The sequence below is a fragment of the Coturnix japonica genome, chromosome 5 (assembly GCF_001577835.2).
Source record: "Coturnix japonica isolate 7356 chromosome 5, Coturnix japonica 2.1, whole genome shotgun sequence".
Lineage (NCBI taxonomy): Eukaryota > Metazoa > Chordata > Aves > Galliformes > Phasianidae > Coturnix > Coturnix japonica.
In genome coordinates, this window is record NC_029520.1 from 2183224 (window position 1) to 2195861 (window position 12638).

Sequence of the window (12638 nt, forward strand, 5' to 3'; positions counted from 1 at the left end):
ACAAGCCCAGTTCTCTCAATCTTTATCATAGGAGAGGTGCTGTCCAGGTCCCTAAGGATGTATTCCTTTCCTTCCATCTTGAAATCAAAATCCAAACCGAGCATCGCAGACACTGGAGAGCCACCAGATGTATTTTTAGGCCTTGCTCCCATCTAAAAATATACTTCAGTAATACACTTCAGCAATGCCACAAAGGCCTAATGCTGTATGGAGAGCAGAGCACAGCTGTCGTAACTGAGTGGTTGGACTCGCCTGACTTGATGAGCTTTGCGATTAAGAAATCCTGCCCTGAAACTGCTGTTGCTTGCTGGTTGCTCAAGGAACACAGCTCTGCACTGGTTTGTTGCACAAAAAACTGTTACATAAGTCAGGGAAATCTGAATGTACAGAAAACTAATCCGAAGGAAGGCCTCAAGATCTGCCCTGAAGTGAAACAAATGCACTGCGCCAACCGAAAGTACACCTGGTGTCTGAAGAGATGAGAAAATGGAGGTGATACCCTGAGGGATGCAGGTGGGAGTTGGCTGAGGGGATGATGGGTGGGGAGGAGGAGGTAACTCTGTACCTAAATGGTACAAAACAGCCTTCTCACAACCGAGGTTTCTCAACCTGTGGGTCCTTTTTTAGTCATATCCTTATTCTTCCGGAAAATAAATAAATAAATAAATAAAATAAGATAGGAAAAAGAAAAACCAAAATCAGCTCTGCCAATGGGGCACCGCCCCAGCCAAAATGTCTGCGCCCTAAGTGCAGTCCCCCGTCGGGCCGCCACAACGGGAGGAGCAGCCTCCCACCGCTACCATAGCGGCCGTGGGAGGGAAGAAAGGAGAAAGGAAGCGGCGGTACTAAAGCGAGCTCCCCGGGGGGAGCCCAGGCTTTCCCCGCTCCGCCCCGCGGCACTGCGCATGCATCACCACCCCTGACTCACCCCGCTGGGCTGCGGGAGGCGGACGAGCTGGGTGCGGGGCGAGAGAGGCGGTGGGGACAGCCACCATGAACCGCCTGGGCAAGAAAGCGAATGAGACTCTGATTGAGATGGCCCTGTCGGCCGACGGTAGGAGAGGGGCCTCGTGGAGGGGCTGGGGCTGATTAGGGGCGCGGCGGCGGTACCGGCACCGTGAGGGGCTCGACAGGGGTGGGGGCTTCGGTACGGCGTTGTTGTGGGGCGGCCCCACCGCCGCTCCTCCGTCATCCAGCGAGGGGTGTGTGGGTTGAAGCGCTCGGAGGGGATGTGAGGATGTGGGTGTCGGCTGCGCCCTGGGCGGGGGTTGGGTGTGAGATGGTACTTTGCCGTGGAAAGTATGATGGGAGCCCTGCTTTTCCACCGGTCCCAGAAGCGAAGACCCCCCCCTTAGCACGGAACAACCACCGCCCGTGTGCTGGTGCTCGATCTTGGGAGCTGTTTCTTCCTCACAAGCTCCATGACATCACTTCTTTTTGGGAAAACATGTTTTGAACGCCTCCAATAACAGTGTGGTTTCCAAAACCCTCGACAGAGTTGTTTCAGAAAGCAGTGCCTGTAGGTGCTACCCAACAGGAACAGCCAAGTGGGAGCTCCCCGTTTGCCATCTCTGGCATTACAGCATGCAGGGCTCTTCCCAAGCTCTAAGGGGAGCCCTGAGTCACAGCCCAGCCTGCTGACCACCAGCACGGAGCAGGGCTTTCAATGGGCTGCTACTCTGAGCCAGCCTGCTTTCCTCAAGGAGCTGGAAACGGGAATGTGTTTAGTCAATATGTGGTAACCACGCAGGGAGTGATGCTGGAAGTCAGGTATGTAAACTTAGTTTCACAGTGCTCTGTTTTCCCACGAGTGCCGTGCGTTGGGCTTTTTTTAAGTCATAAACTTTGAACTTCTGAAGTTGGGAGGGGTTTCAGTGGGTGAGGATGATATAGCAGCATGCACTGTATATTGGAACTTAACTGTGCATAGTCATGCACCGAGTCAATTCACTTTTTAGTCAAGCACTTTGCTAAAACAGATAGAGAACTTAATATGGGCTAAAGGGAGTGGACTTTTAAAGCTTGCTAATGTGTTATTTAGGAAAAAAAAGTCTTGATTTACAGTAAATAAAATCCACCCTTCCAGCTGTGGTCTGCAAAAGTTAGCAATATGCATCTATTATCACTGAGCCTAATCCAAGATCTAATCATATGCTTTGTACTCCTAAGGTAACCTCCTAAAGAGGCTTCCAGCCACAGAGATCAGATGTGCCATCACATAGTAGCGTCTGCGTGAGAGTAAATAGGAAAAAGGCAGAAGAAGAAGGAAATGCTGCATTTTTGCCCTAAAGACACATTCATATCTCAATGGTACACAATGCATTTAATTCTAGTTTGCTATTTCATTTCATTCAAGTTTACTTGAATGCTGAAAAGCAAGTTATGTGAGTGAAAAGCTACTTACCAGCAGCAGAAAGTTGAGTGTGCACTCTGTGTTTGGAGCTCGTGTGCCAAACCTTGTACTGCAGAGGAAGTTATCTCGCTTCCTGATGAATGAGACCAGTGTGAGGTAATGAGTTCCTGCTTTGAAGTGTGTCGTTTTTGCTTTTCATTCAAGATGTGTGTCATCTACCTGAATATTAAAGAAAAAAAAAAAGAACTTGTAAAATTCTGATGTAAGTATCAAAGGAAGAAGACACGGTATGTTGTTAGGAATGTTTCTTTGTGCTGTCTTTCAGCATTATATTTTCTGCTTAAGGTAGCAATGCTGTGGCTTCTGTGGACCTTCTGGAAGCTGGCAGCGGGCTCTGTACTGTGTTTTGAGATGTAGGTGAATGCAGCTTACGTGCCTGGAACACATAAGGAGAGCCCAAATCCAACTTGTGCTCTGCAAGGCAGAAGAGGTTATTCACATTCCCCTTTGGTAGTAAGGAACTGGACTGATACCATGGCTCATTTTTCTAAGAAGTACCTGACTGCTCTGTTGTAGTAGTCCCCCAAGTAAGGCAGAAATACACCAGGAGAGGCTGATGGTGTGACTTCCAAACAACACTTGCACTGACTGCTAATAATGCGTTGCTGTTCAGGGCCAGTTACTGCTGTTGTTTAAGAGACTGTTACTTAATTGAAATTAATTCATACTCATGGTATAAAATGAAAATACAGGTCGGTGTTCAAAACTACAGCTGTCTTTAATTACTGAGGGAATAATAATTCTTAATCTATTTGTAGGAACTCTTGAGTGGGTTATCACCCATAGGACTAAAGTGGAGGGTTAACCAACACAAAAACTCTTTGAAGGAGTATTCCCAGATATTGAAATCAAAGCTCCAGTGAGCTTAGGCATAATTCAGCATAGAAGAGGCAAGTGAGAAGACATGCCATTAGCTTCAACAAGTGGTGTGTAGTTCCTGAATGGGATTTCTTTACTGGCAGAAATATCACTGCCAGGCACAGTTTAAATACATGTTGAGTATTCAACAGGTGAGCTCTGTTTAAACAGAAAACTGTAGTTTGTACCAGGAAAATCTGTTTTGTGGAACAGATATTTGCAAAATGCCACCTTCTGTGTTGGTGAGCTCACTAAGATAATGTTGTTGTGATGCTTTCAAAAAGTACAGGAATAATACTTTATAGATAATAGTATCAAAAACTAGAAGGGTATCTTAACATCTCTATGCAAGTGATCAGTAATTACTAGGACATGAAGGAAAAAGGATAAGATGCAACAACTGTGCTGAAAATGCACTTGTGAAGTTAATGCTGCCAGATAGTTAGTAAAAAAATTTTCTTTGTGTAGTATCTAGTTAATACAGATAAGAACAGCAAGTCCCCTACCATAAATGTATAGTTTAAAAAGTATGGGTACTATCATCTGGTGTGCAACTGTTGCTGTGTTTTCCTTACATTATGTGGCAAGGAGGTGATACAGTGATAGTCTGCTAGTTTTTTATTGATACTTAGGGGCTGAACTGAAGAGCCTTGTGGCTGTCAGGATGTACTTTGCTGTCTAGCAGCACATTCACTATATTTCGGATTAGCTTTTGACATGTGGAGATTCAAGAAAGGGGAGAAGGGTCTTTGTGACCTTCCTCTTGGAATGGTGGGGTTGTGCCTCAGTTACTTGGTATTATACCGTAGGCATGTTTGCATTTTCTTGATGAACCTCCTGCAAGAACTTTGGGCTGTTAGATGTGCAGTGTTGGTTGCTTTAGCCTGGTGTGTGCCAAGTGAAGGTGTGCTGGCAGCTGAGTTGGCTGCAGTTGCTGAGATGGCCCAAGGTAAAGCAGGCTGTGTGAATCAGCATGGAGATATATGCCCTGCACAGCTGTGGTGGTGTGTTGTAAGCAGTAATTACCTTTCTTAATGTAACCTAATGCAATGCTTAATTTACCCATCCGAGCAGGGTGAGGGATATGACATCAACATCTATGTTCAAGTGTATTTCTCATGAAGAGCTGAGAAAAGAGCTCAACTCTGTACTAAAGTCAATTCAATATTGTGGTAATCCAGTGAAGGATTTCTGAATCTATTTATATGCGTTCAGAATACATCCAAGGGTGAACTTGGATCACTTATCATACTGCACTGGGATAGAACAGGAACACTGTAAGGCTGCTTTCAGACTGTCTTTCTTCAGTCCCTGCTTTGTCAGTAGTTTATGCTACCAGAGAATTTTATTTTAATTAGAATTGATGTGCAAGGAATGAGGAAAGAGATTTCCTTAGATCCTATTTGCACAGTTGTAATCTGGTGTTCTCAACAAATTGTGTAGCTTATTGGGTTATGGGATTTTGCTTCTCTTTGGTGAGGGGGGGGGGAGGAAATTGAAATACAGCACTGTGATACAGATCTGTATATTATGGAAAAAGAAACAATTAGGAATAGATGAGCATCTATTGAGAGTATCTTAGGGTAAGGTACTGTTTTATAACCTGAAATATCCTGTGATACTGTGTCTCACTTAGCAGGCTCCCAAAGGTAAATGTGAAATCAGAGGCCTTAAGCAAGACAGCAGAATGCCAGCAAGCATTGAGGGTAGGGCTCGTGGTTCACATGGCTGGTCTTTAATTTTCTGCACCCATCCAAACTTAGAAAAGGCCCTGTGGTTTGTTATTCAAAGGGGTTTTCTTAAGTATCAGGTAGGAGATTGGAGAGTCTCTTTTTGCCCATTTACAGTGTACTGGAAATATACCACGCTGACAAGTAATGATAAGCAGATGTATTTCACAGACCATCGAAAAGTTGGGTGTCTGTGCTATTTTGGTCCTGCTAATCAGCTGGTTTCTACATCAGAAACCATAAGTGATGGGAGCTGTGGTCCACCACCCTGCTTATTTTCTTGATTGGTAGGGAATGTTTCTGTGGGTCTTCTGTATGACTTCCATGCCTACTGTATCTTGAGTGATTTGAATAGAAAGCATTGTGTTGCGAACTCATACAGTATTATGTTTGCATGCTATTTAATAAGCTTCTAAAAGTCCACTCCCTTTAGCCCATATTAAGTTTTGTATCTGTTTTAGCATAGCGCTTGATTTAGTAAGAGAAAGCGGAGCAAAATTCTCAGTGGTGCATGTCACTGAAGTATGACCAAAAGGGTGCTGAAGCAGAATATGGGGACAGGAAGGAGTGAAGAATTGCAGGTGAAACTCAGTGTACATCTGAAATTAAGCATAGCAAGCAGCTGAGGAATATGGTCAGTGGACAGAAAATGGATGATGTAGTTGTTCACAGTGCTTTTTACCCTCTTAGAAAAGGTACAAGTCAAATGTCCTTTGTGGTTTTTTCTGCTCCTTCTCTGATTTTCCCTGCTGTTGCCCCATCTGTACCTCTGTTGGTGTTGCTTTTCTCATACAGTCTCTGTAGGAGATTTCTCGTGCTAGGGTGTAATGTGTATCCATGGAATGAATGGTACTTGGGGACCCTCGTTGCTTATGAGAACTGCTGCATAGGTTTAAAGAAGTCCGAGATTGTGTTGCTTCCATATTACGTTTCAGTGTAATCCATGAATGAATAACACTGTGATATTTTAAATGGGCCTGTAGGAAAGCAAGCCTGTACTTAACACTTTTAAGTGCTTGTAATTCCCTTGAGCTGTGATAGCACAGTTGCCCGTTCTTCCTCTGTACTGGAGTGCGATCAGCGTGCACCTGGCATTTCCATATATGTGCACAGCTATTGCTTGAGCTGCTTGTCTGCTTCTGCAGTCAGTGCTGATGAAAAATGGCCTTTGCCGTATAAATAGTCTAAATGCAAACAAACACTGCCATAGTCCTTCACAAACTGCCGGGTCAAATGCAGGCTGCTGTTCTACCACCCTGCTCTTCTGAGGCTTATTTGCCATCTTGGTCTTTCTTGCATACACCCCTTACACATGTAAAATTTACACTTTATCCAGCTTCTTCTGGTCTGGGCTTTCTTCTGTTTTAATTGCATTTGAAAGCTGTTAATTGGTTGACACGTGCCATTCTGCAGAATGATGGTACCTGGGAGGTATAAATGCCACGCTCTGTGCTCGCAGCACATTTAATGCAGTGGCACAGACAGGACTTGCAATGTGGCAGTAGTTATTGCCTTAACCACATAAAAATGTCATTCAAGTTCTGTGTTACAACACAGCTTGTGGTTTTTCACTTAAAACAGATGTATTTAAGACTAATGAATTAAGCTTGGTGCTTTCTAATCAAGATGGGAGGTTCTATGGGTTTTAGAAAAGGAAAGCAACTAGGAGTAAACTCTGAGTTCTAATTCAGAATACCCATTTATTATACTAGAGGTTAGCACTACAGTCTATATTTCCTCCAGACTACTAGATTTTGTTAATTAGTTTTTTCTCCTGTATTTTTGTCTATTAAAAATACTGGCTTTTTTTTTTCTTTTACTACCTATGTGTTGATAAACACCTGTTCTGTGCCCATTTAATAATTAAACACATCATGGCCATGAAGTAGATAATAATTGAAGGTGGTTTGTGTTTGTTTTTTAAGGGAATCATAAAGTTCTTTTCCTATATACCTAGTATATTATCTTGGATCTGTAAGAGAATTAACTGCTTAGGAATAGCTTTAAATTTTCAGGAGCAGCTCTTGAATGTGTATAAACCACTTCAAGCATAACCTAGAGATGGAATCTTTGGTTCAGGAGTGCAGCTGTTGCTCTTCAGATGATACCAGGTGAAGTAATTAATGCTTACTGAACTTGCTGGTGAGCAGTCTGGGTAGGTCCCGGTTTCCCTGCGCAATGTTGTCATCCAGCTTGGGAATCTGGCTGAGCCATGGATCCTTCCAGGGAGCCCAGGGGACTGGGGTGCAGCAAGTCTTGCTTTATTGCAGGGCAGGGATGTGGCTTGTGTTAACTGGGAGTGGTTGGTCAATATACTTGGAAGTTCACTTAAGTAATTTTAAAGCTGTGTTTTTCTGAGATATGGAAGCACATAAAATAGTCATTGTGTGGAATGAGTGACCTTATTCTGGAGCAGTATTTCTTCAGTGTGCATTTTTGTTAGTGACTCATTGCTGAATCAGGCTTCCTGAGTAGAAATCTGTCAGAATAGGTCCCAACTGGCAAGTTGTGCAGTGATTGCATACTGAACTTTTGGGAGCACAAGACACAATACTGTAAATCATGTATTGATTTAGCTATGAGTAGTCATGTTCTTAAATTGATTCTTCCCCTCAGAAAGACAGGCTGTTGAATAATGGAGGAGTTCACTGAGATGGTATCTGTAAGATGTCAGGAATAAAATTTTCTGTGACTCCTTGGTTAGGGTGAATATTAGGAATTGTGTTCATAACACAGAGTAGCCACCTCATATAAGTTTGTTAGTTTTAGTTCACCTGAAGCATCAAGACTTCACCCTAGGAACGTGCATAGGTGTGAACTGAGGTGTCAAGAGGTTTGCTGAATGGTGTAATGGATATCAGAGTCCCTTTTACCTACTGTTTTTTGCTGAATAAGAAAGTTGCTATTAACATGTCTAGAACTGGGTTTTGCTTCACTCTGGGACCACCCAGCTCCGTTTTAGTGTTCATCCTTGGGCACCTGTGCTGCTTGACTTGTCCCACCTATCAGGTGGCCACAGGAGGCCTTGATCTCTAATAGTGCCATTACATTTTTGTGACAACACTGAAGAAACTGACTTGCATTATGAGATTTTTATGGGTTAACTTCTCAAAACAAACAATTTGTTTTGCACTGTGTTGTTTTCTTGCAAGTTATTTTAATTCTTGACTACGCTGTTAATACAGATTAATGTGTATTTTTCCACTTCCTGTCATATTGTTGCATGAGGGGGAGGTCAGTCATTCATGTGGCTTTCCGTCCATTTATCTCATTTTAAATGTCTCCATGTATTGCTTCCTTCTCTAAACTGCAGCTACAGTAGTGTCTTTAAGTAGTCTTTGGTACTTAGGACATTAAGGGTTTTTGGTCCTTCAACATGAAATGCATAGATAAGTTTTGAAGGACAACTTGCTGATCATATTAAAGGACTTTATTTAACCAAATAGGTTCAAAAGTGGAATTGCAGTACTTTCATTTCCTTATCTTAGAACACCAGTTTTGCCATGTAGGAAAAAAGGAAATGATTTGGGCACTGTAAACAAATTTAGACTTGTATAGAATAACTCGCCATTTCAATGCACAAGAAGACATTCTGTGTGCTTGCTATGAAAATAAGATTGACTTAATAGATGTACTGTACTGTTTGTTTGTGGGGTAAGCTACATAACTTCTGACAAGCTGTATCAGTTGCTTTTATGTTCTGCAGTCTTCAGTCCTGGATGCTAATTTCTGTGAACTGTTTTGGATTACCGTTGTTCATCTAGGTCTGTAATTGAAACAGAAGTGAACTGTAATTTTTCATGATGACACATTGAAAGTTTATAAGTAGATTGCCTTGCAGTTGGGTACAGTTTACGACAGTGTATGTTAATGATAGTGGAAATTAAAATTACGGGTCATGGAAAACTTGTTCTTTTCCAGTAATGCACAGCTCCCAGGATACATGTGTTTAAGGCATTAGAAATAGCTGTGCATGGAGTTGTAAGGCTGTTGGAGACCGTTCTTTTAGGCCTGTGAATGGTTTCATACCTTCTTACAGCAGAGATGTTTTCAAGATATTTTCTTGGCTAGTGGAAACTACTCTTGTCCTCCCTGTTGGCTGGTATGGGAAAGCAAAAGCTCACTTTATGTTGCTGAATGAAGGGCCTGGACTGAAAGAAGAATGCTGAGGGTTCAGAAGAAGCCGGCTCTGTGCCTTCTGCCTAGACTGTTGTTCCTACTGCAGGCCAGTCTTTTTAGTTATTGAGGCTTATTAAATCTGTTAATGTTAGAAGTGGATTTGACTTGAGATTTTTGGTTTTAACTGAAGCATTTTTTCCTTTTAAAGATGACGTTGCAGTTCTCACCAGGTTCAAGCGGTTGTGGTCAGAAGGTATCATACTAAGCAGCATTACACCTTCCTCCCTTCTGTGTGTGTCCTTTATTGTTACTCTCCTTATTTCTTCATTCCTTATTGCTGTAGTTTTTAATTCTAGAAACCTCTTTGCAAAGAACTGACCAGGCATCTCCATTCATGGTACCTGATGCGGTTCTGGGTTGTGGCTTCTTTACACCTAGGTGACACAGACATGCATTTTCTTGTCTTGCTGCCTAGGAATTTGCTTATGTGTTTGTCAAGGAGTGAACATTTAATAACGTAGTATTTCTCAGCTACTTTAGGTTCTGCATTCTCTTTCTGCCTTAATTCAGTTTTATTCCCCTAGATTAGGAATACCAAGAGGATTTCTTCTCAAAATTTGTGTGTTATTAGCTGAGATAATAACCAAATAAAAGCATTTAATAGTAAAACTCTTAATCGCACTCATTCCTGGGATTAAGATTTCCCAACAACAGAATTCATAATCCAGAAAAGACAGCCATTTAGGCTGTCGTAGGCTATGGAGTTGGTTCAAGTCATCTCAGCAGCACAGGTCACTGCTTCAGGGCCGAGGTGCCTGGCTGCTTCTGCCATGGAGAGCTGTATGATGGTGGGGCTTTCTGTTTCTGGGCATGATTCCTTCAACCAAAGTTGCAGTAGCCAACTGCTTCCCAGTGTGATGGGCAAAGCAGGCAGTGGGGTGATGGTGATGGTCCCCTTCTTTTTGGCTGTCCTGGGCAGCTGCCTGGTCGGCTTGGGCTGAGAGCCAGCCTTGTATCATGGTAGAGCTTCTCTCCAGGAACATTCCTGTAGAAAATGTATCTCAAGGAAATTATTCGGAATATTTTGATAGTTGCTGCTTCTTTGAGTAAAGACTTCTAGGTTCTTATGGTTTTTTTTCCCATTTTGTGCCGCTTGTTTCTCTTGTTTGAATGTTTGTGTGGCTGGGGAGGTGACTTGGGTTCTGTTCTGTTCTGAAGATGTTGTGTTAAATGTTTTCTGTTGTTGGTGTTCTGTCTTGGTGACTTCCCCACCTCCCTGGGCAGCTGTGCCACTGCATCACTGCTCTTTCTGAGAAGAAATTGTTCCCACAACAGTTTCTTATATTCAAGTATTTTTGGGATGCTGTATCATAATCTACCATTGCCCAGTTTCTCATCATAGCAATTAAAACTGAGGAAGACCATTATTTGTAATTAAGCTTAGATAGAGCTTGAGAGCATCTGACTGGAGGCATTTCAGGTCATAAAAAAAAGAGAAAAAAAAAGAGAGGAAAAATGTTAGGTTTATGTTGATAGTAGGAGTTAAACTAACTAGTTGTTGGAAAGTGCACCAGTCTAAGCTGCAAAGCTCTGTCTTGCCTGAGCTGTACCCATTGATGCTTCCTTATTGTCTGACAGAGGGAGGAGCATGATAATTCCCCCGCTGCAATGAAGAGGCTCTGGGTTGTGATGAGTTGTATACAAAGCTGATTACCCTTTTCCATTGGTGCGGGAGTTATTTAGATATCTGATCTGGGACACTGGTCTGTCTGCCTGATTAGCAGGGACAAGGTTGCTTGCAAAATCTTCTTACAGCAAGAGCCCAGCTTATGGGCTCAGGATTGCTCTCCTGAGGAATCTGCTGACAGAGCAGGTTCAGATCCACAGATCCAGCCAATCTCTTACAGTGATTTAAAGGTATTCAGTGTAATTTCCCTCATTGTGTTAATATTTAAGTGGTAATCTCCTTGGCAGACCAACTTTATTTGTGGGATAAGTCAAATTAAGATAATATTCTTGATTCTGCTGTCCTATCTCCATTATGTGGGCTTCTGTAAATGTGCCGTTATATGCCATCAATCCCAATTTAATAGTTAACACACAACCACCAGAATAATTGAACTTTGATTGCCAAAGCAGCCAAGGTCTGGGCGTTGGACCCTCATTAGATGGTAATTTATAGCACATTTGATGCAAGGCATAATTTTATCTTCTCAAATACAAGATGATGAGTTTTGTTGCTGTTAGAAATGTTTATGTGACTGCCAAGTTAGTACATGCTGAATGTGATGTCTCGTGGTGTTTTCTCCCTTCAAAGAACCATTTGTGTAGATTACATGTAGCTAAGTATTTTTCTAGATGTTGTTTTTGCTTCCTTATAGTACCATCCCTTCTGGTTTTACTTCGTTTTCAAACACAAAAAGGTTTTAAAGGCCTGCACTTATACAGCTCTCTTGACATTCTTTAGGGGAAGAAAGCAACGGACCTTTATGTGAAACCATTTCAACTGCAGGATCTGAGGTCCCAAGTGGCTCTGAGGTAAGGTACAGCACAGACAGAATCAACATACTGCTGTAAATTGAGAGAGAAACAGTGCCATGAAAGAGAAAATTAACTTTAAGAACACTGCTATTAGATTCTCTTATGTATATCTTTAGCCATGTAAATGTTTTTTCTTCCTATAGTGTTTTGAAGGAACAAAGCTATGAAAGTAATGCTGCTACTCACTGAGGAACTTCACAACACAATAGCTGTAACAGTAGTGAAAAACAGTGGGGCTTTACAGCACTTTCAGTATCGGTCTTCAAAGAAGAATCACATGGTTGCTTCAGTGTTAATGGGAAAAACATCATGCTCCTCCACAAAGGCAATATTTGGTTTTATGCTGTGTCACACTACTAGGGAATCAACACACTCTTCCATTCCTATACTTTTTTTTTTAACAGCTCCTTATGAAAAAGCCAAATGAAGGCGAGTTATAAGAATACAAGGGAGAGATCTTGCAAGATATGCAAACTGAAATGCATCACCATTTACTCACTTGTCTCAGTGCATCAATGCTTAATACAGAGTACACAGTAAATAAATAGAGGTACATAGGTACTGTTCAGTTAAGGAAGAAATTAAAAAGAATTTTGAAGTATTTTCTGAAATCAATGTTTTAATTTCTGTTGTCTAATTTCTTATTTGTTATGGTATGTTTAGAGGAGGATAGGAAAAGATTTAGATAAGCATAGCAGTAGCTGCTTTGCTGAACTACAGTCTTAAGTTGCCTATTAGCCCTTATCAGAAATGATATCATGGAACTGAGAACTGACAAAGTGTTTGAAGTACCTTTCCTCATCTGCTTTCTAGAGGTAAATTTAAAGCTGACCCTGTGAAGGCAGAGCACCACATCCTTCTTAGATCACACAGATTTTTGTTTTGGCAGCACGTGCACCGTATCACTCGCATATTTTATGAATCTACTTTGTTTCATCTGTTATTGCATTCACTCTGCTCCCTCCCCATCTATCATA

General features: G+C 42.0%; 1 protein-coding gene across 7 annotated transcripts in view; it reads left to right on the forward strand.

Moving 5' to 3' along the window:
- Positions 1-866: 866 nt before the first annotated feature.
- Positions 867-12638, forward strand: part of ANO5 (anoctamin 5) — a 46297-nt gene continuing 34525 nt past the window's right edge. For 2 of the 7 annotated variants that reach the window (XM_015863398.2, XM_015863400.2), the window contains exons 1-3: positions 868-1054; positions 9329-9373; positions 11588-11658. In XM_015863398.2, the coding sequence (XP_015718884.1) occupies positions 994-1054; positions 9329-9373; positions 11588-11658 (177 nt within the window). In that variant the 5' untranslated portion in view covers positions 868-993. Of the gene's footprint in view, positions 1055-9328; positions 9374-11587; positions 11659-12638 lie in introns of all 7 variants that reach the window. The other 5 variants (XM_015863396.2, XM_015863399.2, XM_032444919.1 and 2 more) reach the window with 5 other exon arrangements.